The 27,823-nt window shown below is 42.1% G+C and overlaps 1 protein-coding gene across 1 annotated transcript; it reads right to left on the minus strand.

Annotated features, from left to right (window-relative positions):
* Nucleotides 1–450: 450 nt before the first annotated feature.
* Nucleotides 451–27,823, minus strand: LOC124267407 (kinesin-associated protein 3-like). The gene is made up of 17 exons (XM_046702320.1): nt 27,675–27,823; nt 26,720–26,851; nt 25,999–26,153; nt 21,367–21,570; nt 20,260–20,484; nt 19,540–19,632; nt 16,215–16,393; nt 14,727–14,889; nt 13,789–13,889; nt 13,325–13,543; nt 12,692–12,860; nt 12,249–12,374; nt 11,756–11,854; nt 10,801–10,886; nt 9,950–10,142; nt 4,866–4,968; nt 451–3,975 (listed from the first exon to the last, which is right to left on the minus strand). Exons 1-17 carry the CDS (start codon nt 27,704–27,706, stop codon nt 3,792–3,794), a joined length of 2,463 nt encoding a protein of 820 aa, XP_046558276.1. The 5' UTR covers nt 27,707–27,823; the 3' UTR covers nt 451–3,791.

A 27,823-nucleotide genomic window follows, 5' to 3' on the forward strand; every position in this document is an offset into this window, starting at 1 on the left:
GTGAAGTTGACGACCCTGATGTTGCTTGATTGGCATTTTAGAAGATGCTTTTAATGAACATAAACATAAAGAATTTTCTGGATTTCATCTTCTTTTATTCTTTGATTCAACGTTTTAGCGCCTATTCCGGCCCCATCATCAGGTAAAACTAATGAACAGTCACTGTTAACTGTGCCCATGACGTCACAATGCTTATGACATCACGTCATTTGTTGACGCCCATGTTACATTCAAGTAAGTATCATTGTAACTGAACATGTCACAACAACCAATTTTGGCATGCTTATAGTTGACTGTTTGCTTCCCACAGATCTTATCCAGTAGCACTTTTAGTTACGCAATGTACACGAGGACACAAACCTCTTCATTTCGCCTTGTAAGTATTACATTAACTTTGCAGAAAGAGGTCCAGGGTATATTGCTGAACCAAATAAAAAGAAAACAATGGCAGAATTATGTTTTGATTTATTATAATGGGATGAGTGACATCAATAATGATGTTTGCAAATATCTGCCCCATCATGCACACACAGATTCACTTCTCACACACCAACACAAACACTCGCCAATACACACCGTGACATTCATACACATCTCGGTTTTACACTGTCCAGCCATTTCATAAATATCCAAACATTAATTTACAAATTGTCAATTACATTGACATAAACAAGACTATACAATGACAGATTATGTGTACACACAATTTGTAAACCATTGCATGTTGTTTCATGTGTCACAAACAGGACAAGCCCTCATCACTCAATCTACAACATATTTGTAAACACACAGGAAGCGTTTCCTTCAAAGCATGTACAGTAACATGCACATGAAGCATTTCCTTCTATGCACATGTAGCGTATCCTTCAAAACACATACAGTAACATGCACACAAAAAGTTTCCTTCAAGGCATGTACACTAACATGCACACGAAGTGTTTCCTTCAAAGCACGTACAGTAACATGCACACGAAGTGTTTCCTTCAAAGCATGTACAGTAACATGCACACAAAGTGTTTCCTTCATAGCACGTACAGTAACATGCACACAAAGTGTTTCCGTCAAAGCACATACAGTAACATGCACACAAAGTGTTTCCTTCAAAGCACGTACAGTATCATGCACACAAAGTGTTTCCTTCAAAGCATGTACAGTAACATGCACACGAAGTGTTTCCTTCAAAGCATGTACAGTATCATGCACACGAAGTGTTTCCTTCAAAGCACATACAGTAACATGCACACAAAGTGTTTCCGTCAAAGCACGTACAGTATCATGCATACAAAGTGTTTCCTTCAAAGCACGAACAGTAACATGCACACGAAGTGTTTCCTTCAAAGCATGTACAGTATCATGCATACAAAGTGTTTCCTTCAAAGCACGAACAGTTACATGCACACAAAGTGTTTCCTTCAAAGCACATATAGTAACATGCACACAAAGTGTTTCCTTCAAAGCACGTACAGTATCATGCATACAAAGTGTTTCCTTCAAAGCACGAACAGTAACATGCACACGAAGTGTTTCCTTCAAAGCACGTACAGTATCATGCATACAAAGTGTTTCCTTCAAAGCACGAACAGTTACATGCACACAAAGTGTTTCCTTCAAAGCACGAACAGTTACATGCACACAAAGTGTTTCCTTCAAAGCACGAACAGTTACATGCACACAAAGTGTTTCCTTCAAAGCACGTACAGTATCATGCAGAGTCAGATCAGGGGAGCACACAAACCCTGTATAATGTTCAATAATGTGGCTGACATATAACACATGAATATGAAATCAGCAAGTGACATTTCAATAAATATAACAATTAATTGACAATTTTGAAGGTAACAAACACATTTTCTTTCAATGAACAATTTCCACTCATTCTAAGCGCACCCCATCCCCCCTTTTAAAAAACTGTTTACCCGCTTTGGAATCAAGCATGCGTTCAAGTCAAGCAAACAACAAGTCGCACATGCACAGCTTCAGGCTTCACAATAAACACAGAATAAATAAACTCTATCAGCTAAACTGCTGAAGCAAAAAGTATAAACTAGAGACATGTAAATAACTGGACGGATATATCAATGACCATAAAGATTCTCCCCCAGTTCAATAATACTCCACTGTTTGTCTAGGGATGTCAGGTACCTTCTCACCACTTTCACAATCATGTCTCCAATGTCTTTAACAACAAATATGTGACATTAATTCTTCAATATGCATTAACTGTTATAGATGTGTCCCCCTCCAAAAGGAGACTGTTAGTGCCTGACAAACATTACAACTTGACAGTGACATTTGTCTGTAACCATAACAATTCCAGTAGAGACAGTAACACTAACTGGTAACCATGACAACTCTTGGAGACAGAGACACTAATCCACAACCTTCACAACCCGAGCAGACAATCACACTTTACTGTAACCGAGACAACTATGATAAACAGTTACAATAGACTGTAACCATGACAACCAAAGATTTTTGCAGTAACAGTAGACTGTAACCATGACAACCCTAGAACACAGCTACAGTAGACTTTAACCATGACAACCCTAGAACACAGTTACAGGAGACTGTAACCATGACAACCCTAGAACACAGTTACAGTAGACTTTAACCATGACAACCCTAGAACACAGTGACAGTAGACTGTAACCATGACAACCCTAGAACAGAGTGACTGTAACTGAGGAGAAAATGAGATATCACAGAACATGCACCCAATGTCGTGGTAGAAGGACATCATTACAAACTTGTCTCGCATAGGTTCAATCACACAAAGCAGTGATGCCTCGATGTTCACCCATAAACTGACGGAGTACAGACAGAGAGGTTTTAGAAAACATATACCATATTCATCCAAAATCATGAATGAGACCTATCGAACTGAGCACTCCACCTAGGACGGGGTGGATTGTTTTAACAGCCAGCAGTAGTTCAGCTATTTCGGGTGTATGAGTGAGTGAGTTGAAGATGATTTGAAAAGGGCAAAGCCCAAAGTGATGCATGTCTCAGATGTTTGCAACCTTGGAGAGACCAACCATGAGAGAGATATTGACAGATCAGATCAAGTTGTTCGACACTGGGGTGAACATTGGGTTGAATACGGTATACGACAGGCAGTAACTCCAGTACACACTGGAGCTCTGCCACATGGAATATTTACATACTGTACATGCTGACTGAAATCTTCGCCACAGAAACAAGATAACAGTAGATCACTATGAGGGAAGATTGAGTAACTTACTCCTTAGGGAGCTGACAATGAAAAATGATGGTATACTCATTGGTTCATCAGAGTAATAGTTCAAAAGCCTGAACTTGTGGATATAATAAGACCAAAATATATTTTACTCCACACTGGCTTGTAACACTGATAGATGAAATCACAAACTGGGGCTTTCTGCTTTATACCATAAGGCCATACCAATGTACATACCACAGCCCCTTAATAAATACTAAGGGGTATATTTCTTTCAGACACTCTTTCACACGAACTTTTGGCAAATTTAATTTCAGTGCATAAAATCTACACAGTGATAAATTAAGGCCAGGTGTTAAATTGAGAACCAATGTAACTTTGAGATCAAATCAATTTTCAGTGTGCCATGAGACTACAACAGCTTAGATCACACAGTCTTTTAGATAACCTTAAGTATTTTGAACAAATATTGTTTAAACGTTGTAAGTAATAATTCTATCTTGACATTTGCATAAGCATCATTACTCTTCCCTCATAGAAATCAAGAACAAAAATACCCTATTTACATCAGTGTACAATGTAGATTTCAATGTGGTTATCTCATTCCATTCGTGTAGCCGTACTGGTCCATGTCGCCGTTGATGTAGTTGCCATATTGGTCCACCATGCAGCCCCCGTAGGTCTCAATTCCACGGCCGTACTCATCCCCATTTTGACCATCATCCACAAACCCAATGTTTGACTCCGGACGTGCATATGGTTCATACTCTCCATCAGCCCTGGAAGGAGAAATAACATAATGTACCACACTAACAGTTAACTGTGTTCACTGTCACCCCCATGTATCCTCTGTGACACAGTATCCCTGGACAATACCCTACCTGTATCTCTGTGACACAGTATCCCTGGACAATACCCCCATGTATCCTCTGTGACACAGTATCCCTGGACAATACCCTACCTGTATCCCCATAACACAGTATCCCTGGACAATAACCTACCTGTATCTCTGTAACACAGTATCCCTGGACAATAACCTACCTGTATCCCTGTAACACAATATCCCTGGACAATACCCTACCTGTATCTCTGTAACAGTATGCCTGGACAATACCCTACCTGTATCCCTGTAACACAGTATCCCTGGACAATACCCTACCTGTATCCCTGGACAATACCCTACCTGTATCTCTGTAACAGTCTCCCTGGACAATACACTACCTGTATCTCTGTAACACAGTATCCCTGGACAATACCCTACCTGTATCTCTGTAACACAGTTTTCCTGGACAATACCCCCATGTATCCTCTGTGACACAGTATCCCTGGACAATAACCTACCTGTTTCCCCTCAACACAGTATCCCTGGACAATACCCTTCCTGTATCTCTGTAATACAGTATCCCTGTAACACAGTATCCCTGGACAATACCCTTCCTGTATCTCTGTAATACAGTATCCCTGTAACACAGTATCCCTGGACAATAACCTACCTGTATCCCTGTAACACAGTATCCCTGGACAATACCCTTCCTGTATCTCTGTAATACACTATCCCTGTAACACAGTATCCCTGGACAATAACCTACCCGTATCCCTGTAACACAGTATCCCTGGACAATAACCTACCCGTATCCCTGTAACACAGTATCCCTGGACAATAACCTACCCGTATCCCCTGTAGTAGTCGACTTTGCCGTTGTACATGCCGCCATCATCGATGTATTCTGGTGTCAGGTGCCCTTCCATCATCATGGCATGATCATAACCATCTGAAATCAATATGTTGATAACTTGAAACATATCATTTCACTGATACAGCACTCATACAACTGATCACACACAGAATACACACTGTTTGTAGACATAACTCATCTCCATTACCGTAGAACAGCTCTGGTCTGTCCAGGATGTCGGTGTCCTGTATATACGGATCGTAGCCATTCTAGGCCAGTCTATACGGTAAAACTCTGGCAGCCATGCTGCCGGTACAAAACCAGTAGCTTTACGGGATACCGTAATAATTCATACCGTAAAATATACGGTAATAGTTTGGCAGCCGTGCTGCCGGTACAAAACCAGTAGCTTTACGGTGTACCGAATGTATTCATACCGTAAAATATACGGTGAAATTGTGGCAGCCGGTAGAATTCCTGTGCATGTATAGCCAAATAAAGTAATAACCATTTACTGAGGTTACCTGCACATAACAGCTGAAAGGCAACAGCATTGGAATGTTAGCTACAACATGGGAACTATATCTATAATTGTCTTGCTTTTAATGCTGCGAACATATGCTATTCAAATAAAAAGAATACAACTGTGTTAGATGAATCTTTGAACCAGATGATTCAGATTTTATTGTTTTCAGTGTGAAGCTGGTCTTTTCTTACATCATCAGAGTTAGTATAACGATGTTAACCTAAGTTGGCATAGTATATGCTGTATACAGCTATACCCCCTCGTACTTTGTTTAAGCTGGGGGAAAGAGGCGACAAAATGATGTGCATTAACAGCAAACAAAAAAAGAAACATTTCTCTATGTCCTGATGACAATATAGGTCTCTAACAATATAACTAATCCACGTGGACTGATATAAACAGTGATCTGTCTGAAAACATTACATGAAACAGAAAACACTAAACGCAAACAGACTACCATTTCCATATGCTAGACTCACCCTGAACACAAAGCAAAATGAGAAACAGGTCAATGTCCTGTGCTCAAATTACGGTAATACAATTTCCCTCTAATGGAGGGTATTCGTCAAAGGAGTATTAGAAAACCTTAAGGTTTGAAAATGTCCAACATAAAAGAACTCAATAACACGAACATATTCCGTGAAGGAGAAAACTTGAAATATATATGCCAATTAATCTTCTGAAACATTTTACAAAATTACACAAAATCACACGGCCCAGACTCTAGCATTACTTTAATGGTGTAATAAAAGACGGCCATCTTTCTTCAAATTGTTCCTTTCATTAAACGATCCTTCAAACTGCTCAGATATTTCTAATCTCAAAAAGATACCAATTCACAGTGAATTTTAACAGAATAGATGAACTTTAAAACAATAAAATCACAACATTCAGAAGTGAAATTCTTCCGTGAAAATATAAATAATCGTACCGTACTCACTGTTAGTCCTCCCGTTTAATGCAATTAATTTTGAACATTTAAGCATTTCTAAAAGCTAAATGTCAACTAAAACTGAATCTATTCAATTTGATCTGTTTCATAAATGCTACGTCATGAAATAAGGATTGTGTTTATACATATCCAACATTGCAAGACCGCTCATATCCTTGATGTACACTGACATCATATGAACCACTTCTAAAGAAAATATATCAATTATCTGTCTTACCGTCAACAGACAACAGAATGCCAGGGACAGCTTACAATCATCTTCTTAACATCGACAAAGAGGACAGCTAAGTGTCAAGAAAAACTGAATCTATTCAAGGTGATATGTTATATAAATGCTATGTCATGAAATAAGCCTAAGTATTGTGTTTAAACATATCCAACATTGCAAGACCGCTCATATCTTTGATGTACACTGACATCATATGAACCACTTCTAAAGTAAATACATCTTACCGTCAACAGACAACCGAATGCCAGGGACAGCTTACAATCATCATATAAACTAAATGGAAGAGCACCAAGTGCAAACATGACACAGAAGTGTTCATTGTCCTGTTATAGACTCCAGTCCACCATGCTATCACACTATGAGTCTGATTCCAGCCACTCAAAATCCGCAAGAGCGTTGATTAATCTGAGTACCTTGGGGTTAATCTTAACCTTCTTCTTTTTTCCTTTGTTCCCTTTAGATCCTCTATCAGGGTTGATGCCAATGAAACATCTGAATCATATTAAAAACATAATTAAACAATCACTTGAGGATGTGATTCAAGTAAAGGTATTTATTTATGTTAAACACACCGTGCCTGTGTTGAGTGCATTGTATACTCATTCTTCACGGACTGCTTTATATGCTTTAAAATGTACCACATATGACTAAAATGGCACACGATTATTCCCTTTACTGGGCTCTAATTCATATAATTTCATGGATTTTAAAGAAGAAAAGATGTATCTTTCAATTCTGTCATAAGAAGCAAAACAAGCAATCTGCTTGTATTTTGTCATCCCACCTCTGACTATTCTACTGAATGTAAATACCTCTGAATAAACTCCATGGTTGCTGAAACCGCCGGGGGATACTCCAGATTGAACACGTAGAATGATGCAAAGAATGCAGAGAAGGCATCCATGAAAGCTTGGGATTCTTCCCATGGATGAAATGACCATTCTGTCACACATTAACATGTACGACTTGCCAGCAAGGACTGAATCACCTGGAACAAAAAGTATAAGAGATCACTTTATAAGAGCATTATCTGACTGGCTACTTAGACATCGTTCTGAAATTTTTCTCTGTGGATCTAAATTAAATGCATCCGGGGCATGGATAGTATCCTTTTAAATTATCCACAGTGCAACTTTTAATGTTAGTATTTTAACAGACTACGAAAGTATGCATAGGAAACTGTCCTTGTGGGTACATCTAGAAATACTGCCACCAACAAAGCTCAATATTACATTTTGAAATAACTGAATAAAATATTTACCAAAACTAGCAGCAGTAGTGATTCCATTCCTGTGGTCGCCTCTACTTCTCCAACACTTGTTGTTTCCTGTTCCAACAGTTTGTAAAAAATAAAATGAATAAACAGGAAAACACTCCATGAGCATAATGTCTTGAGGAGACGTTTTTTGATTTCATACTGATACTGAAAACTGTAGAAAAACAATAGAATTGAATAGAGGTCCATCTAAGTTTAAAATTGGTCTTAAGAGCAATGATAATAATTCACCACCTGCATTTTACTATTAAAATATATCTTACATCAACGACAAAGAAGACATCTTTCTCATTTTCCCCAAAATGGTTCAGAACACAGAGAATCACTGCGGCCAACCAAGCCTTGATGTTATCCTTCTCACTCTGCCTTCTGGCTTCATCATAGATCATCTGATACTTGGAACTTGATTTGTTTTTAAAGAATCGATTGATTCTTACTGCTTTGTCCTTGTAGGCGGTTCCCAAGGCATTCCCTTATGTCGATTTCCAAAAAGTTCCTGAGCATGATCTAAAATGCCCTTGACGTCAAAAAAAAAGATATGGCCAGTCTCTCTTCAGTTCCTCCATGGAGGTCCCACTGTTAATCTCCTTGCGCTGCAGGGCATAGCTAGCTTTCATTAGATGCATTACCTTTTCATTATCAGTTTCAGAGGCGTCAAACATGGCTTTCAAACTCTGTTTTTGAGTTTCCATAGATTCTGCATCCCCTGTGAACAGTGGCATCCAGTTGATGCAGCCATATGAGTCTCTTCGTTCAGCTGTTGCTGCTGCAGGAGTGCCACCAATATCTTGATTATCTGAACTGTCACTAGAGCCTGAATCACAAGCAAGTGGTCTCTTCTTGCGAGAAAGACACATGCTACTTGCATTAACCGATCTGTTAAGATTTTCATTTCTGGATACAAGCTTGTTGAGAATGCTGTCATATCCAGAACCAATAATGGAACCATCCAGGTTATCCATTAGACTATCAGGATATCTCTTCGCACTCATCCTTTGGGCAATGATGGACATTTGGGGGTCTAGTTGCATGATGGGTTTTCTTTTTCTGACTGCATCAACAAACAACCTGACAAGATCCTGTTTCGCACTTGGATTAAGTCTTTTCCCCCCTCCAAATCATTTACTACAGCATCACTCACATTTTTCCATGGGAGGTATATTTTGACAGGCCAGTTTGGATCAGTGCTTATATTTTATTGATCAATATAGGACTCGGATTCCGTGTGAAATGACATGGATGAATTCATACTGGATGAAGGTGAAGGGACTCCGCACTTGATGGTTGGGCTGGAAATTAATATATACCATTTTTATAGGGACAGTTTAGGTGTATTACAGTGAGATTCTGAAACTGCAAACCATTTAGCCCACAAGGCTTAACAGTAATAGTTATGATTTTGGTTGGAGAAAGCAATATTATACGTAAGCTCAACATACATGTGGGAACACATTTAGCTATTCATATACCATCTATCACAGATAAGTGGATAGAACTGTAATTGTATTGTTGCAACAGCCATGTCGTGCATGGTATCCACAGGTTTATGGAAGGTCAGCAATTCAATTCCCATTACTTGAGTACTATGACTGTTTCAGCAATTTTAAAGAAGCAACAATGACTTTACTACAGGAAGCTGAAACATGATTAATTTATTTGGGCATTAGCTTGTCAAATACATATATACCAGCATCAACATTGTTTGGCTTTTAGGAGTTTCCTGTAAAACTCATCTCCATTACCAGAGAACAGCTCTGGTCTGTCCAGGATGTCGGTGTCCTGTATATACGGATCGTAGCCATTCTAGGCCAGTCTTAACTCACCTCCATTACCGTAGAACAGCTCTGGTCTGTCCAGGATGCCGGTGTCCTGTATATACGGATCGTAGCCATTCTAGGCCAGTCGTAACTCACCTCCATTACCGTGAGAACAGCTCTGGTTTGCCCAGGATATCGGGTGTCCTGTATATACGGATCGTAGCCATTCTAGGCCAATGGTAAATCACCTCCATTACGGTAGAACAGCTCTGGTCTGTCCAGGATCTCGTGTCCTGTATATACGGATCGCTGCCATTCTAGGCTAGTCGTAACTCACCTCCATTACCGTAGAACAGCTCTGGTCTGTCTAGGATGTCGGTGTCCTGTATATACGGATCGTAGCCATCCTCCTGGTACAGATACTGCTCATTGAAGTCTTCAAGCTGCCGAGTCTCCACCATCTCCAGCCACTGTGAGTTGTGCCATCGAACTTCTCCATCTGAATTTTTGGCCCATTCCTCATCGTACTCCTGAAAAAAAAAATCAGAAGCTGTATGAATGACCACAGTTCTTGAGTGGGGTTCCTGCCTTAAGAGTTCTCAGTATATAAATCATATATCCATTCAACAACATTTAACATATCCACCAAACCCTCCTAAAATCCCACCGCCATTTCACAACCCATCAGCTCCACTTTAACCCTCCTATAAACAAACCTTCTAAAGGCAATATACCCATGAAAATCCGGGTTAGAATATTGATCTTCAGTAACCCATGCTTGTCGTAAGAGGCGACTAACGGGATTGGGTGGTCAGGCGCGGTGATTTGGTTGACACATGTCATCAGTTCCCCACTGTGCAGATCGATGCTCATGCTGTTGATTACTGGATTGTCTGGTACAGACTCGATTATTTACAGACCGCCGCCATATAGCTGGAATATTGCTGAGTGCGACGTAAAACTAAACTCACTCACTCACTCTGAAGGCAATACCTCCTTCCCACGTCTTCCTCCACAAAACTGAAACAGTGAAGTCCTCCTGAGCCAGTATCACTTGAATCACTCGCTCTCCCACAAATCCAAATGACAAGATCATCACAAATCCATTACTCTATGTTAAATCGAAAGCACACTGCTAAATTATCACATATCCCTTATAACATAATAACTATGGAGACTCCGACTTACTGAGATCATGTCGAGGGTGTTATCACACACTTTGCGGATTTCAGAGTTCTTGTCATGCATCAGGTCAATTAGATAGGCTGGGGCTTCTGTTGTGTGTTAAGGCAAACATCCACCCCTGTATCTCTCACACCTGTACCCGACCTACTTGTTAGAGGTGTCAAAACTTTGTATAAAGAACATTTGTAATAATTACCTCACAAAGTCTACAGCATTTTAGATGTGTTACAAGGAAATTGACACATTTCAGACAGCATAAATAGTAATGGTGTAGAAGTGTGTTATTGTTGATGTCATGTTGACACTGTTGCTTTCAGGGCAACAGTTTCAAAATAGAAGCTACCAAAGACATATAATCCTTATAATGTGTATATCCTATCTATTCCACCGCCTCCGTGGTGTAGTGGTTAGAGCTGTCCGCTCGGAGAGCGGAAGGTCGCGGGTTCGATCCCCCGACTACGTCAAACCAAAAGACGTTAAAATATGGTACTTGTTGGTCCCTGTCTGGCGCTCGGCATTAATGGGTACAGCAAGGACTGGTTGGCTCGGAGTCAGAATACTGTGTCTGAGTGGGGTATTCATGCTTCACTGCGGCATGGTATCACAATGGGCTAGCACTATAAAACCAGCTTAAGTCTGGGCTAGTACAAGCAGCCGCACATACACATACACACGCATGCACGTCGTCATATGAGCGAAATATTCTCAAGCATGACGTAAAACTCAATTTCACCTCATCTCCTATCTACTCCACGGACCTTGTTACATAATTCATAAAGCTCAGTTGGCCATCCCTAAGACTCTATACCACAATTTACTGTGATGACTGGTTTATGTGCCATTAGAGACTGTTTTAGTTACTAAATTACCAAATCTCTTGTAAAATATCAAATAATTAATTAACAATAAATAAGGGAGTGGAGTTATGTCCTGTGCATCTGTGGGCAAGAAAGGATACGTGTGTCTCGGATGATGATCTCTCGCGTGATTGCATGGAAGATCATCTGGTAGAAGACGTACACAATCTGACACACCACTTCATCATCCTCCTGCTTGGCTGAAATACAAAGGTAAATGTCCTGTATTTGTCAACTCAGCATTAAGAAGCTGTATTATATTCTGTATTTGTCAACTCAGCATTAAGAGTGAGTGAGTGAATCTAGTTTTACGCCACACTCAGCAATATTCCAGCTATATGGCAGCGGTCTGTAAATAATCGAGTCTGGACCAGACAATCCAGTGATCAACAGCATGAGCATCAATCTGTGCAATTGGGAACTGATGACGTGTCAATCAAGTCAGCGAGCCTTACCACCCGATCTCGTTAGTCGCCTCTTATGACATAGTCGCCTTTTGTGGCAAGCATGGGTTGCTGAAGACCTATTCTACCCCGGATCTTCACGGGTCTTAGCATTAAGAAGCTGTATTATATTCTGTATTTGTCAACTCACCATTCAGTAGTTCGATCAACAGCTGTATGATATTGGCCTGGGCCAGCATACGGGCACATGCGTCATCCTGACACACCGTCCCCACTAGAATGATCACCTCCAGGACAACGTCATCCTCTGCAGCGCCTAGTAACACAAGAAATGTCAGGTTACGTTCCTGTTCTTTCTACACTAATGATACTTCACAAACAAATATCACACATTTTAATGTTTTACCCCCAATGTTTAGATATCCAAAGCCGAGTGTTTGTCTCTGTGTGTTTGTGTGTGCAGGGCCTCAGGGCCTGGGAATCGTGTTCACAAATATGGGTGTTATGATTGAGGCGGTGAGGATTACAGAGTCTCTAGTCATTTGCCAGTACCCCAAGCACAGCAACCCAATCCTAGGTGTCCCCAGCAACACTGTACACCAAACTGCCTTTACACCAAACTGCCTTCTGTACCTGGCTGCAGTTTAGTCTTGATCCACGGCACCAGCTGGTACTCCTTCAGTATCAACTCATAGTCCAGGTCGATGATTGTCAGATTACCCAGAATTCCCAGACATTCTAACTGATAGTCGTCATCACCACCATGTGCTAAAACAGCCTCGCACAAGTCTCCGATGTATTCCTGAAAATACAAGCGTTAAACTTTGTCAGTGCAAACAGAAACATTCTAAATACCTGTAGCAAGGGTGAGTGAGTTTAGTTTTATGTCGCTTTTAGCATAGTTTCAAATCGCTATTATTGGTTTATATTACAAGGGGGAATGCCGAGAACCAGTAGGGCTGGTCTAAGTTAACGCTCTTCAGGTACAGCACGTGCATTTGTTTCACTGTTCCATCTACTGCGCTTACCCCCTTGTAATACAAACCAGTAATAGCGATTTGAATCTATGATTGTTTGTTAAACAACTTTTATCCTAAGTTGAATAAAATTCTGAGATTTAAAAGTTCATTTGGCAAGGTAAAATTATGAGGATTCGCAATCTTTATTTCACTTAATTTGATTTACTTTTTTGTTTAAAGTGAAATTCATCGGTACGTTTTCACTGCAAACAGACTATAGCTAATGATTGCTTTCTTTCCTCCTCACCACAAATAGGTTCTTTGTTGCCCCATCATGCTGAGATATGTTTCTGATCATCTTCATCACAAGTGGATCCTTAAACTTGGCCGCTCGTTTCATCAACATCCGCAGCCCGTTACCTTCACAGATGAGTGCGGCTGTCCTCTTATTAGCTGCCAGGTTTACACACAGAGCAATGAGTTCTGGGTCGGGGTTCTCGGGGCTCTCCAACAGCAGCTTCATCACCTGCACACAAACAGAGGGCAATGAGTTCTTGGTGGGTATATCATGGAGTAGTTTCATCACCTGCACACAAACAGAGGGCAATGAGTTCTGGGTCGGGGTTCTCGGGGCTCTCCAACAGCAGCTTCATCACCTGCACACAAATAGAGGGCAATGAGATCCAGGTCAGGGATATGATGACATGAGTGAGTCTGACCACCCGATCCCGTTAGTTGCCTCTTCAAGACAAGAATAACAGATGTACATACCATTGGAATACAGTCAGTGTAGGTGAACATGGACTTGGCTTTCTCTTCCATACTGATGTGGTAGAGTATGCAGAGCACAATCATCTTGTGGTTTTCATTGTCTGAAAAGGGAGAGCAAGACTGAAAAACTGAGAAACTATAGAATGTGATTGTCACCAATAACACCTGGCCTTGCAATTTAGGGACCTTAGGGGGATGATGATGATTCTTTTTAATTTTTATGTTTTCATTATGTGAGTGAGTGAGTTTAGTTTTACGCCGCTTTTAGTAATATTCCAGCAATATCACGGCGGGGGACACCAGAAATGGGCTACACACAGTGTACCTATGTGGGGAATCGAACCCAGGTCATCGGCGTGACCACTAGGCTACCCCACCGCCCCTTTTTCATTATGTATTTTTTATGATAAGATTGATATTTAATACTTTTCCTGACTCATCTATGGCCGGTCATGTGGGACACAGTGGCGGGAAAGTATAAGGGAGGTAACCTGAGTGGGTGAGTGATTTTACGTTTGCTTCAGGGAGTAATAGGGATCAATGTTTCCACTGCTGTTCGGAGGAAAAAGTGAGATAAGCATATAGCATGAGTCAGGATAAGGAAAAAAAATCTTTGGTGGGGCAGGGGGGTCCCACCCATTTTGTTTTGAGGAGGTAGTGTGCGGGGCATCAATATAGTACACATGAACTAGGGGGGTGTCATTGGATTTGTACATTACATGCAGGGTGGGTCACTTACTTTGTACATAAATTTAAGCTGGGGGTCATTCACATTGTACATGCTTCTCCATAAAAATCATCATCACACCCCCAAGCCACAAATTATGAATGGTCCCTTATCATTATTAATTTTCTCTCATGACAATCATGGGTTATATTCTGTTGTGCATTCCCTCAGGTTCCGCATGTAAAGTTGCACAACAGTTTATTGCACTCACTGAGCAGACCCACAAGTTTGGGGAGCAGACCGAACTTGATCATCTTGCTACGACAGTCGGTGTCGAATGAGAGGTTTAGGAGGAGACGGAGGGTGATGTTGAGCAGGTCCTCGTGGTCACATGGCACCAGCTTCGTCAGCTTCTCGATGATGTTTTGCTCCGCCTGGAAAAACACAAGCACAACTCAGAGGGTTGCATGCATGGACACATCACGTGGTGGGTAGTGGGAATATCTCTACAGGAACAACCATCAATACCTCACAGCTGACACGGTCCATACTTAGACATTTTACACTGAACATTTCAAAAACCTTTCATTGTCAATGCTACACAGTTTATATTGTCAATACTACAGTGTCACAATACTTCACAAACATTGTCCTACTTCACAACTTGTCAATGCTTACACAGTTTATATTGTCAATACTACAGTGTCAATACTTCACAACTAGTGTCAATACTTCACAACTACAGTGTCAATACTTCACAACTACAGTGTCAAAACTGTACAACTACAGTGTCAATACTTCACAACTACAGTGTCAGTATACTTCACAACTACATTGTCAATACTTCACAACTACAGTGTCAATACTTCACAACTACAGTGTCAATACTTCACAACTACAGTGTCAATACTTCACAGTGTCAGTGTCGGTACTTCACAATATCAGTGTCAATACTTCACAACTACATTGTCAATACTTCACAACTACAGTGTCAATACTTCACGACAGTGTCAATACTTCACAACTACAGTGTCAATACTTCACAACTACAGTGTCAATACTTCACAACTACAGTGTCAATACTTCACAACTACAGTGTCAATACTTCACAACTACAGTGTCAATACTTCACTACAGTGTCAATACTTCACAACTACAGTGTCAATACTTCACAACTAGTGTCAATACTTCACAACTACAGTGTCAATACTTCACAACTACATTGTCAATACTTCACATCAGTGTCAATACTTCACAACTACAGTGTCAATACTTCACAACTACAGTGTCAATACTTCACAACTACAGTGTCAATACTTCACAACATCAGTGTCAATACTTCACAACTAGTGTCAATACTTCACAACTACATTGTCAATACTTCACAACTACAGTATCAATACTTCACAACTACATTGTTAATATTTAACAATTTGTACTGTCAATGCTTTACACATTTTCAAGGTCACTAGAAATGAGGTTCCTTGGTCCATGAGAAATATTTCAACAATTAACATGAAAGGTAGGACAATAACACCTTAGCTTTCATGCTTAGTTTTGAACACCGGGTTGGTTACAAAATTCTATCAATATTTTCAAGGGTTTGGTTCAGGATTAAACTTGAGCTGTTTTCTATGCTCTTCTTGTTTTCAAGGGATTCAGCTAGAGATCAGGATTCAATGACTTTAGCCACATGTGCAAAGTTTAAGTTAAATATGTCTTTAGAATATGTTCTCATTGATGACAAAGAACAACCTACCATCTCCTTCTTGTTCTCAATGAAGATGCTCATCTTCTTGAGGAAAGAGACGACGAGAATGAGGAGTTCAAAGTTGGACCTCTCCAGAGTCTTGACCAGCATGCGGACGATTCCCTTGTTCTTCATCTTCATCTCCACCTTCAGATCCTCCGCCAGGTTCAACAACAGGTAGTACGCAACTACACAATCAAACACCAAACGTCACTTCATCATACCAAAGCAACACTTTTTACAACTGATCTATACATTCTGTCAACCGTACAGATTGTGCCAAGTGAACTTTCTAATTAACCAATCTGTTCCTATATTTCGAAAACAAGTATGAACAACCAGTTCCAAATGTAAATAAACAAATGAAGGAGACTGACAAGATCAGAGACGGATCCGAGGTTTAGAGAAAGGGCTGGTTTAGAGAAAGAACAGATTAGAGGGTGTCAGATCAGTTAAGAAAGTGTCAGATAAGGAAGGTGCCATATTAGAGAGGGGATTGATTATAGAGAGCTTATCCGCCTCTCACCTCGCAGTAGCTGCTCCTGTCTCTTCACCAGACTTTCAAACTTGCGGAAGCTCTTCTCATAGTCTTCCTTCAGCTTGTAGGATTTAGGGTCAGGTAAAACAGTCAAGGAATAATTGAAGTCAGTGGTCACCATGGAGACATTTCAGCTCTACACTACATGATAATTGGGGGCGCAAGGAATGTGTCTTGAACTATAATCCCTCGCTACACTACATGATAAATGGCAGTTTGAAATGCTATATCAGAAAGTGATGTCTTGAAATCGAACAGACCTTGACAAGAAGCTAAGGATGTTTAACTATTTCTCAGGTTGACAGTTGAACTGGAGAGGTGTATTGCCCCACAAACTGGTGATCACCACCTTGTCAATGATCAGTGCAACTGATAGCAGTCAAAGTCAGTCTGTAATTGACTATTGTTTAATGCAGCATCAAAACATTTCAGAATAATAGAAAAATGCAACCTTGTTAAAATCAGATCGGTGCTTCTATACAATACCTCACTGTAGAAAGGCTGACAACCAATGGTTGTGTCTGCTAATTGATTTCTGTATCTTGAAAAGAAATACAAACAACCTGTTCTGGTTGTAAACAGAGCTGAATTGGGGGGTAGAGAAATTACAGATTTACAATCAATGTGACATTTAGAATGCTACTTCCAGCCTAATTCTCCTACACATAAACATTCTCTTAAGTCTGGTTTGTAAAGGATATCAGCTGCCCTCTTCTTCTGAAGTTCCTCAGTCCAGATACCATACTTCTTGAGCTCATGTTCCACAATGGCCATGGAGAGGGCCCCGATCTTGAAGTGGAGTATGACGCCGTGGAACTGGGAGAAGCTCGAGAAGCAAAAGAATGTATAGATGATGTTGGTGGCCACCTCCGTGCTCTTCTTCCAGTCCTCTCGCAGGACTCGTGCCAGAGCACCGATCACAGTCTCTGGAAACACAAGATGACAACATGAACAACTGGAAAAACATCTTCTATTCTTCTAACAGTTTCTATTAAACACAGTAATGTAGTTTTTTTTAGCGACAATACACTTTTCAATAACATCAGTACCTTAAATATTTTCCAGTGAAATTAACCAATGACACTTCCTGACCCTTTATACCCAAAGCAGTCTAATGCAGACGGTAAGTGACTTTGACAATAAGGCTGATACCACCATCACAGGGACTCCTACAGTTTCACCTTACATTAAATACTGACAAATGACAACAGCTGAGCCGTGGCACTGCACTTCACCTAGCTATGTCTCTAACATCTGTGGGCGGTGGGGTAGCCTAGTGGATAAAGCGTTTGCTTGTCATGACAAACACCTGGGTTTAATTCTCCTCATCGGTACATTGTGTGAAGCCCATTTCTGGTGTCCCCTGCCATGATATTGCTGGAATATTGCTAAAAGTGGTGCTAAACCATACTCACTCACTCACACACTCTAACATCTGTCTTAAGTTAGTGACAGGGTGAGGGGTGTCACCCATTTTGTTCTGGGGAGCTGGGACGGGGGTTCAGCAATTTTGTACATAAAAATATGTTTAAAAATCATCCTCAGAAATTATGTGAAGGGGAGGGGGGTTTATTGATTTTGTACATGACATGCAGGGGGGATCACTTATTTGGTACATAAATTTTACATGCTTCTCCATAAAAATCATCATCACCCCCCCTAGCCATAAATTATGAACGGTCCCTAAGCAGCTTCCTTTCAGGGTACTGGTTAATGAGCTACATAAAACTCCTGTGATACACGCCTTTCCTGAAGTTTGAGCACACCAGGGTAAAACCTCATCATTCAACATAACTCACCATTTTGAAAAAGTTCCTCCAAGTTGTCTGGGTTTCGAGACAGCTGCAGTATGAGTGCCGACCCTCGAATCTTGTCAGGGACATCTTCATAGAGTAGCTCCAGATATTCATCTACATCGTTGATGTTGGCAACTTCATCAATCTCACACCCATCATTCAACGAGGGTTCTTCTGGTTTGTCAGATAGTTTAGTTTTCCCAGACGCTGAAACAAATAATGAATGTCACCATGGTAAAAACAAATGAAAACAAGTGTTTGCCACTGATATGTCAATATCCCCCGCCGCTAAAGAATGGAATATCTATTTTTTTTGGTCACATACAAAATGCATGAAATGACTGGTGCCTGCATATTCACCCAATGTAGGCTGTCGACATAATTGAAGACATTGGGTGCAATGTTTTATGAGATGTCACGTTTAAATAAGTTTCAAAAGTGATCAAAGTGTCATGGTGACCTTGAAAAAAAGGTCAAGGCCGCCCAAATCAACTGGTGTCTGCGTAATCCCCTAATGTAGGCTGTCACCAAATGTGAAGACATTGGGTACAACAGTTCATGAGATATCAAGTTAACAAGAGCTTGAAAAGTGGTCAAAGTGTCATGGTGACCTTGAAACTCCACCTTCAGATCCTCCGCCAGGTTCAACAACAGGTAAATGCGCGACTACACAATCAAACACCAAACGTCACTTCATCATACCAAAGCAACACTTTTTACAACTGATCTATACATTCTGTCAACCGTACAGATTGTGCCAAGTGAACTTTCTAATTAACAAATCTGTTCTTATATTTCGAAAACAAGTATGAACAACCAGTTCCGAATGTAAATAAACAAATGAAGGGAGACTGACAAGATCAGAGACGGACGGTTTAGAGAAAGAACAGATTAGAGAAAGAACATATTAGAGGGTGTCAGATCAGTTAAGAAAGTGTCAGATAAGGAAGGTGCCATATTAGAGAGGGGATTGATTATAGAGAGCTTATCCGCCTCTCACCTCGCAGTAGCTGCTCCTGTCTCTTCACCAGACTTTCAAACTTGCGGAAGCTCTTCTCATAGTCTTCCTTCAGCTTGTAGGATTTAGGGTCAGGTAAAACAGTCAAGGAATAATATAAGTCAGTGGTCACCATGGAGACATGTCAGCTCTACACTACATGATAATTGGGGGCGCAAGGAATGTGTCTTGAACTTTAATCCCTCGCTACACTACATGATAAATGGCAGTTTGAAATGTTTTGTCTTATCCTATGCTATGTCAGAAAGGGATGTCTTGAAATCGAACAGACTTTGACAAGAAGCTAAGGATGTTTAACCATTTCTCAGGTTGACAGCTGAACTGGAGAGGTGCATTGCCTTACAAACTGGTGATCACTACCTTGTCAATGATCAGTGCAACTGATAGCAGTCAAAGTCAGTCTGTAATTGATTATTGTTTAATGCAGCATCAAAATAATACAAAAATGCAACCTTGTTAAAATCAGATCGGTGCTTCTATACAATACCTCTCTGTAGAAAGGCTGACAACCAATGGTTGTGTCTACTAATTGATTTCTGTATCTTGAAAAGAAATACATACAACCTGTTCTGGTTGTAAACAGACCTGAATTGGGGGGTAGAGAAATTACAGATTTACAATCAATGTGACATTTGGAATGCTACTTCCAGCCTAATTTTCCTACACAGAAACATTCTCTTAAGTCTGGTTTGTAAAGGATATCAGCTGCCCTCTTCTTCTGAAGTTCCTCAGTCCAGATACCATACTTCTTGAGCTCATGTTCCACAATGGCCATGGAGAGGGCCCCGATCTTGAAGTGGAGGATGACGCCGTGGAACTGGGAGAAGCTTGAGAAGCAAAAGAATGTATAGATGATGTTGGTGGCCACCTCCGTGCTCTTCTTCCAGTCCTCTCGCAGGACTCGTGCCAGAGCACCGATCACAGTCTCTGGAAACACAAGATGACAACATGAACAACTGGAAAAACATCTTCTATTCTTCTAACAGTTTCTATTAAACACAGTAATGTAGGTTTTTTTTAGCGACAATACACTTTTCAATAACATCAGTACCTTAAATATTTTCCAGTGAAATTAACCAATGACACTTCCTGACCCTTTATACCCAAAGCAGTCTAATGCAGACGGTAAGTGACTTTGACAATAAGGCTGATATCACCATCACAGGGACTCCTACAGTTTCACCTTACATTAAATACTGACAAATGACAACAGCTGAGCCGTGGCACTGCACTTCACCTAGCTATGTCTCTAACATCTGTGGGCGTGGGGTAGCCTAGTGGATAAAGCGTTTGATCGTCATGACGAACACCTGGGTTTGATTCTCCTCATCGGTACATTGTGTGAAGCCCATTTCTGGTGTCCCCTGCCATGATATTGCTGGAATATTGCTAAAAGTGGTGTAAAACCATACTCACTCACTCACACACTCTAACATCTGTCTTAAGTGAGTGACAGGGTGGGGGGTGTCATCCATTTTGTTCTGGGGAGCTGGGACGGGGGTTCAGCAATTTTGTACATAAAAATATGTTTAAAAATCATCCTCAGAAATTATGGGAAGGGGAGGGGGGGTTATTGATTTTGTACATGAGATGCAGGGGGGATCACTTATTTGGTACATAAATTTTACATGCTTCTCCATAAAAATCATCATCAGCCCCCCTAGCCATAAATTATTTACGGTCCCTAAGCAGCCTCCTTTCAGGGTACTGGTTAATGAGCTACATAAAACTCCTGTGATACACGCCTTTCCTGAAGTTTGAGCACACCAGAGTAAAACCTAGTCATATTCATCATTCAACATAACTCACCATTTTTAAAAAGTTCCTCCAAGTTGTCTGGGTTTCGAGACAGCTGCAGTATGAGTGCCGACCCTCGAATCTTGTCAGGGACATCTTCATAGAGTAGCTCCAGATATTCATCTACATCGTTGATGTTGGCAACTTCATCAATCTCACACCCATCATTCAACGAGGGTTCTTCTGGTTTGTCAGATAGTTTAGTTTTCCCAGACGCTGAAACAAATAATGAATGTCACCATGGTAAAAACAAATGAAAACAAGTGTTTGCCACTGATATGTCAATATCCCCCGCCGTTAAAGAATGGAATATCTATTTTTTTTGGTCACATACAAAGTGCATGAAAGTTATATGGCCCCCCACCACGTGGGATTACCTCCCTTACCACGCAGGCCCGGCCAGCCAGGCACAACCCCATCCCCAAATCATCTTTCCTTCTGCTGACGATATACATCAGTGAACAGAATAGAGGGGAGGTGGGAGGTCCTACCCCAAGGAAGATTCTCTTCAAAGAATTGAAACCTCTACAGGTTTGGCTAATTCTTTTCAGAAGACATCTTCCTTGGGGTACACATATGCATAAACACAGACTTCCTAAGACCAAGTCTTGGGAGGATGGAAATTCTGTTAGTGTACAACAAACCCATAATAGCGAAAAACAAACATAGCTGAACAAACACTATATCACCATGACACTTACCTGGTCACTTGATGTGCGGCTCGAAGGGAGGCATGCCAGGAGGTGACCCGTGGAGGAGGTTTCGGACACATTTCCGATCTCAATCGTGTTAAGCACAGAGAGCGCAAAATGGCATTCATATATCGCCCCGCCACCCTCCCTCTTGTAAATAAAGAGAACGTAAGGGTCGCACATACAGTCAGATCCGACTGGTAAGGTTATGAGATTGTAGTGATGTCAGCCTTCAGTGGAATGTCAATAATACCCATTGACCACAGAACCAACGCCAATGACAAGATTCATTGTCGAATGAAGGTGCTCGGCCTGCTCCAAATATCGGCAGAACAGATCTCAGCCTTCCCGCTATCATGGAAGCAAGACAACTAGGTACCTGTATAGATATCCTGTGTTCGTTTGATATAAACCGTGTCCGGCGGACATCCAAAGGGTGAGCACTCATGAGCGGTAACAATACAGGAGGCGAATACTGACACAATCAGCATGAAAAACCATCAGTGCCGGGTTGGCGGACATCGCATGAATATCCCCGAGCCTTCTACTGGAGGTCACTGCCACAAGAAAAGCTGTTTTCCATGTCAACAACTGAATGGAAATAGCCGACAGACATGAGAAAGCAGGACCAGACAGCCAATCGAGAATGTTTGACAAATACCAAGGTGGGCTGGTTTGCTTGAGAGCAGGTCGAACCAGATCCACACCAGCTAAGAAGCGCTGAATGAGAGGGTGCTGCCCAAGAAGAGCACCATCGACAGGGGTGTGAAACGTGGAAATAGCAGTGGAGTATCCACAAATGGTTGAGGTTGCCAAACCCTCTTCCAAACGGGATAGGAACTACAAAACCCGGACTAAATCCGCAGAAAAGGGATCTGCAATCCCCCTATCTGCACACCAGCACCCATATCGTGTCTGCCTATCCTCATATTGAATGTTTGTCGAATCCCCCTCGAAGCCAGAATTGTGTCTGCACCTGCAGGAGGTGCCTGGAGGTTAGGCCTCACAGAGCCCAAGCCACACATTAAATCTGCATGGATTCGGGTGTGCGCCGTTCTGAGTGAGAAGGTCCGGCTGTAAAGGCAATAGAACAGGAGGCTGAGCCAGAAACCTGAGAATCACCACTCTGCGATGGCCAAAGAGGTGCCAGTAGTACAAGTAGACGAACTGGCTGGGTGGACAGCTGGGAGAGGACCCTGGGAATCAGCGGAAGAGGAGGGAATGCTCACAGTACCCTGTCCGTCCAATCCAGCAGGAAGGCGTCAGAAGCCACCAGGCCCTAAACGTGCTCTTTGAAGCTCTCGAATACCAGCCTCACTGCCCTCAGTTCTAACACATTGATGTGAAATAGGCTTCAGACTCGGACTAGCGTCTGGAAGCCGACAGACTGCCCAGAACATCACCCCCCCCCCACCCGGTGAGGGATGCATCTGTTTGAACTGAGAGAGCCAGTGCCGGGAGTACCAGGGGGATCCCCCTGGAGAGATTCCCGGCATCGGTCCATCACTGAAGGTGAGGAGACAACCACTCAGGAAATATGAGAGACTTCTCGAGATCCTCTGAGTAAGCCCACAGACTCACCGAAGCTTGCTGTATAGGGCTCATCCTCAACCACGCCTGCCACTCCACAGCGACGGTCACCGCCATATGACTCAGCAAACCGAGCTATGTCCATGCTGGGGCCTGTGGACGTGAGAGGAACGAAGACACTATCTCCGATACATAGTGACACAGTCTGGCGAGAGGGATACCATACCCTCGTGAGTAGTGAATCTCGCCCCTAAGAAAACCAGAACCTGGAAGAGTACCAGTTCGGATTTCTTGAGATTCACAATCCACCCCAGCCATACTAGAATATCTAGCACCATGTGCATAGAATCTAGACTCGCTGGTTGAGTCAGTGCTCGTAGGAACCAGTCGTCCAGGTAAGGATGACAATGCCTTCCTTGCGACCTTGCTATTTGCGCCAGCACCAACATGAGTTTGGTGAACACCCATGGAGCAGTGGATATGCGGAAGGGGAGCATCCGAAACTGATAACAAACTCTGTCATAAGAGAACCAGAGGAAACTCTTGAACGAGGGGTGTATCGGTACATGAAGATACGCATCCTTTAGGTCAATTGTATGGTGGAAAGCATCCAAGGATTGGACGTCACCCACTCCCATTCTGTAAGGAACAGAGAGAGACGTGACACACATGAGGTAGTGACGAACCCACTGGGGCACTCGGGAGCCCTAGCAGAGGATCAGGGCAGATCCCCAGGCTGCTGCAAAAGGCTGCTGGGAACCAGCACCATGCTGCCCTTTGCCTTTACCGTTGGAATGATGGCTCCTCTTCATGCTCTTGCCCAACGCTCCAACAATGCCTTTGAATCCTTGAATGAAGTAGCTGCTTATGCTGCCTTCCGAATGACTTGCTGTGCCCCTAGAAACAACATCGCGCCCACCCTAAACGGAAGGGCCAGCAAGGTTTGCTGTGTAGCCACCAAGTACCTAGATGGCGACAGCCACAGCTTTGTGCATGCCCATGACTGCACACATCACCTGACCTCACCTCAAGAAGTCACGCGTCAGGGGGCCTGTACATCGGTCAACTGCCAGAGGAGAACCACACTGGGTGAAACGTCACTGGGGTTCCCCCCCATTTCCAGGACGGATCTCTGAAGCAAGGAGAGATACGCGGCAAGTAGAGGGGCCCCTGCCAGGGAAAAAGGTGGAATCAGTCCACCCTGCCTTTGCTGGCGGAGCAAGCCGATGAGGAGGCCAAGCCCCCCACCCAGGGTGACCGCGGTAAACACACATTCATCCACCACCGGAACCAGAAGCAGAGAATCGTCCCCAAGCTGGTAAATCGAAGCGCAACCGGCTACCAGAAAGCAAGGGTCAACAACGGCCTGGACCAGCAATGGGAGAACACGGAGATGACTGTCGAGTCCTGTCGTTCTAATGGCACTGCAGCCTGGGGTAGGACGACAGCTATACACTGCCGTACCTCACACAAGGCCAAAGCAAAGCGGAAAGCACCCTCAGAGCCCTCCACATCCCCAACCTCCCCAAGTCGACGTCCTCCCATACATAGGATCCGACAACAGACCCGGCTGAATGCCATGCCGTGGTAGCCAGGGAAAAACAGGACTCTGAGAGGCTCCCCTCTCCGGAAACCGCATATTGGTCAAGTAACTCAGTCCCGAAACTCAGGACCCGACCAGTGGGCTCTGAGCTCAAGGGAGCCCGAGGAACCGAAGTATCCGGCAAGCCAGGAAATACTAAGAGGTCCCCTAGCCAACACTTCAAGAGGTACTGGGTGAAAATCATCCCTTTCGGCCGGGCCGAGGCTACCAGACCCAAAGCCAAGGGCGTCAGATCGACAGATGCCCAAGGATCAAGCCAAGGACGGCAGGAAGTTCCCTTGAAGGATCACCCCCTGCCTCCCTAAGTTCCTTGTTGAACAAAAGTCCACTGCGCGCCTCTTGCACGTCTTAGGGGTAAAGTCAAGGCACAACTTGCAAATATAAGGGTTGTCCCAGCCCGCTCCAAGCAACAAAGACACTTGACGTGTCTGTCCTGAGGGGTCAAGGTGTTTTCACATCGCATGCCTTGAACACCTAAAAGCAAGCATGCACTCTTTAAGCATGGCGCTAACGGCAGACAGGCCCGTTAAACACATGGAAAAAAAAAACTTATACGTAGAAGACATTGAAATTACTTGAATAGAGCGCATAAAAGAAACAAGACTTTTTTATTTTGTGCAATATTTTTATTAAAACATTGTTACAACTGTCACAGAACATTTTCAGTTACAGAAAAGGCATACATGTACCCCAAGGAAGATCTCTTCTGAAAAAGAATCACTCACCCTCACACTGTCACAGGTGCCAACCACAATCCTTGCACTAGTAAGAAATAAATCTTGGGTTTCAGGGTTTGTTTAGGATTTCTAATAGTATTACCTTTTGTAGGACTAGATTCCTTCCTGTTCTGCAGATAGTACAGCAATTGCTCAACCTCAGGCAGCTTGCTCGGGTGGATCAGCTTGCACTTGTCAATGATCTCTTTCGACAATGTCGTCAGGTCACTGTTGGAGTTGAGGCCTTTCACACGGATACTGCAACAGACACACTACAGTGATAGTCACTCATGACACTGACACAGTCACACATACATTTACTACTCCAGTAGAGTCACACATTACACAGCCACAGTCACATAGGTACATTAACTACTCCAATACAGTCACACACTACACTGACACATATTACCCGGGGTAATAATGTGTTAATGCGCTTTGAGCCTACCTTGATGGCAGTTGGCATGGAGACAGCACAATATAAATGCCATTATTCATTATTATTATACTTATTATTATTACTGAAACACAGTCACACCAACACAAACACAATACATTACTCTAAAGACTATATGTATGGTAAAATTTACTGGGCTAAACCTGGTGTCATAGATAGTTTTCTCCAAAAGAAAAAGAACACTAAATTCTATTTCTGCCTTATTACATTCATGTACTTTTGGGACATCATTGAAACACTGCAGGCAGATAAATTAACTGCAAAAAACCCAAACCATTCATCACCATGTTTACAGGCCCAGCCACACGTGAGTCAATGAGTTTCAATGTTTGCTGAAAGAAAATCAATGAAAGGTCTGGAAACTGACATTTTCTGACACTCTTTCCTTTCCCCCAGCATGGGATCTCCCATCTCCCCTAGGATCGTGGCCTCCAACTCATAGTTGACCACCAGTGCCTTCTCTGTCGGGTGGACATCGATACTGCCACCTTTCACCTTCCTGCAATCATAGCAATAGACAATACTTCCATTAGTGTCTTGACACACTACATGCACAATAATGAGATTCAAACAATAAGGCTCTATGGAGTACTAGCAAATCGGTCACTTTGATGTGTAAAACTGTTGTCCTGCACCTCAGAGTTGCAGTTGTATGTGCAAAACAATATGTAAAGTTTGCATTAACACATCTGTTGTTATTTCACAAAAACAAACATGAAAATTCAATTGATCAATTGATAAGCCGATAAGCCGATAAGCCTATGTCCAATGATTTGTAACTGTAGCAAAATAAGGTGAGCAGAGCAAATTAAGCTGCACTGTTATCCATGCTGGTTTGAATACAGTGCTTTACGGCAGTGGACATAAAACCCCGGAAAAAAACATTTAAATATCTGTTATGCTTCATTGTAGCCACTGACAGCAAAATAGATATTAACATGATGTAATGATAAACATGACAATCAGGTACAACAGATAAAAACAATCACGATTAGAAAATCATCAATCTCAAAATGTTATGTTACACTATTTCTACACTTTATCATAATCATAAATGTGGTGATTCAGACAAGAATGAAAAGAACCGTGGGTCCTTTTACAGACTATAATCAAATCTTGCTTCATCCGAATGACCTTTTATCATTGGAAACACATTATTGGGTATCTTAATCGTTTATACAGATGCCCTCGGTGTGCATACCGTTATGTGATACGTTAGAAACAGGTCATTAGGTAATCTACTGTCTCGAAATGAGTCAAAACATGGGATATGGATTCGTTGAATAATTATTTACAAAGATAATAAGACCAAGACACCTCACCTTTTCAGATACCGTGCGTCTTCAGCTTGCATCGTAACAATTCACACGTAAGTTCAGTACTCGCTATTGTAAACACCAGACGGTATCAAAACATTAAAACTGTAACATGAATATCGTCACTTGACATGTTTGGTGGCCATGTCAAAATA

The sequence above is a fragment of the Haliotis rubra genome, unplaced genomic scaffold (genome assembly GCF_003918875.1).
Source record: "Haliotis rubra isolate DU_JTF1 unplaced genomic scaffold, ASM391887v1 Scf131, whole genome shotgun sequence".
Lineage (NCBI taxonomy): Eukaryota > Metazoa > Mollusca > Gastropoda > Lepetellida > Haliotidae > Haliotis > Haliotis rubra.

What these genes read in the sequence shown, in the direction of transcription:
- LOC124267407 (XM_046702320.1), bottom strand. Translation starts at nt 27,706, where the DNA reads ATGCAAGCTGAAGACGCACGGTATCTGAAAAG. An exon ending in CAACAAAGAACCTATTTGTG is followed by an intron (nt 12,861 to 13,324) that starts GTGAGGAGGAAA and finishes TTGTATTTTCAG; the next exon opens with GAATACATCGGAGACTTGTG. An exon ending in GATCATCATCCGAGACACAC is followed by an intron (nt 10,887 to 11,755) that starts GTATCCTTTCTT and finishes AACACACAACAG; the next exon opens with AAGCCCCAGCCTATCTAATT.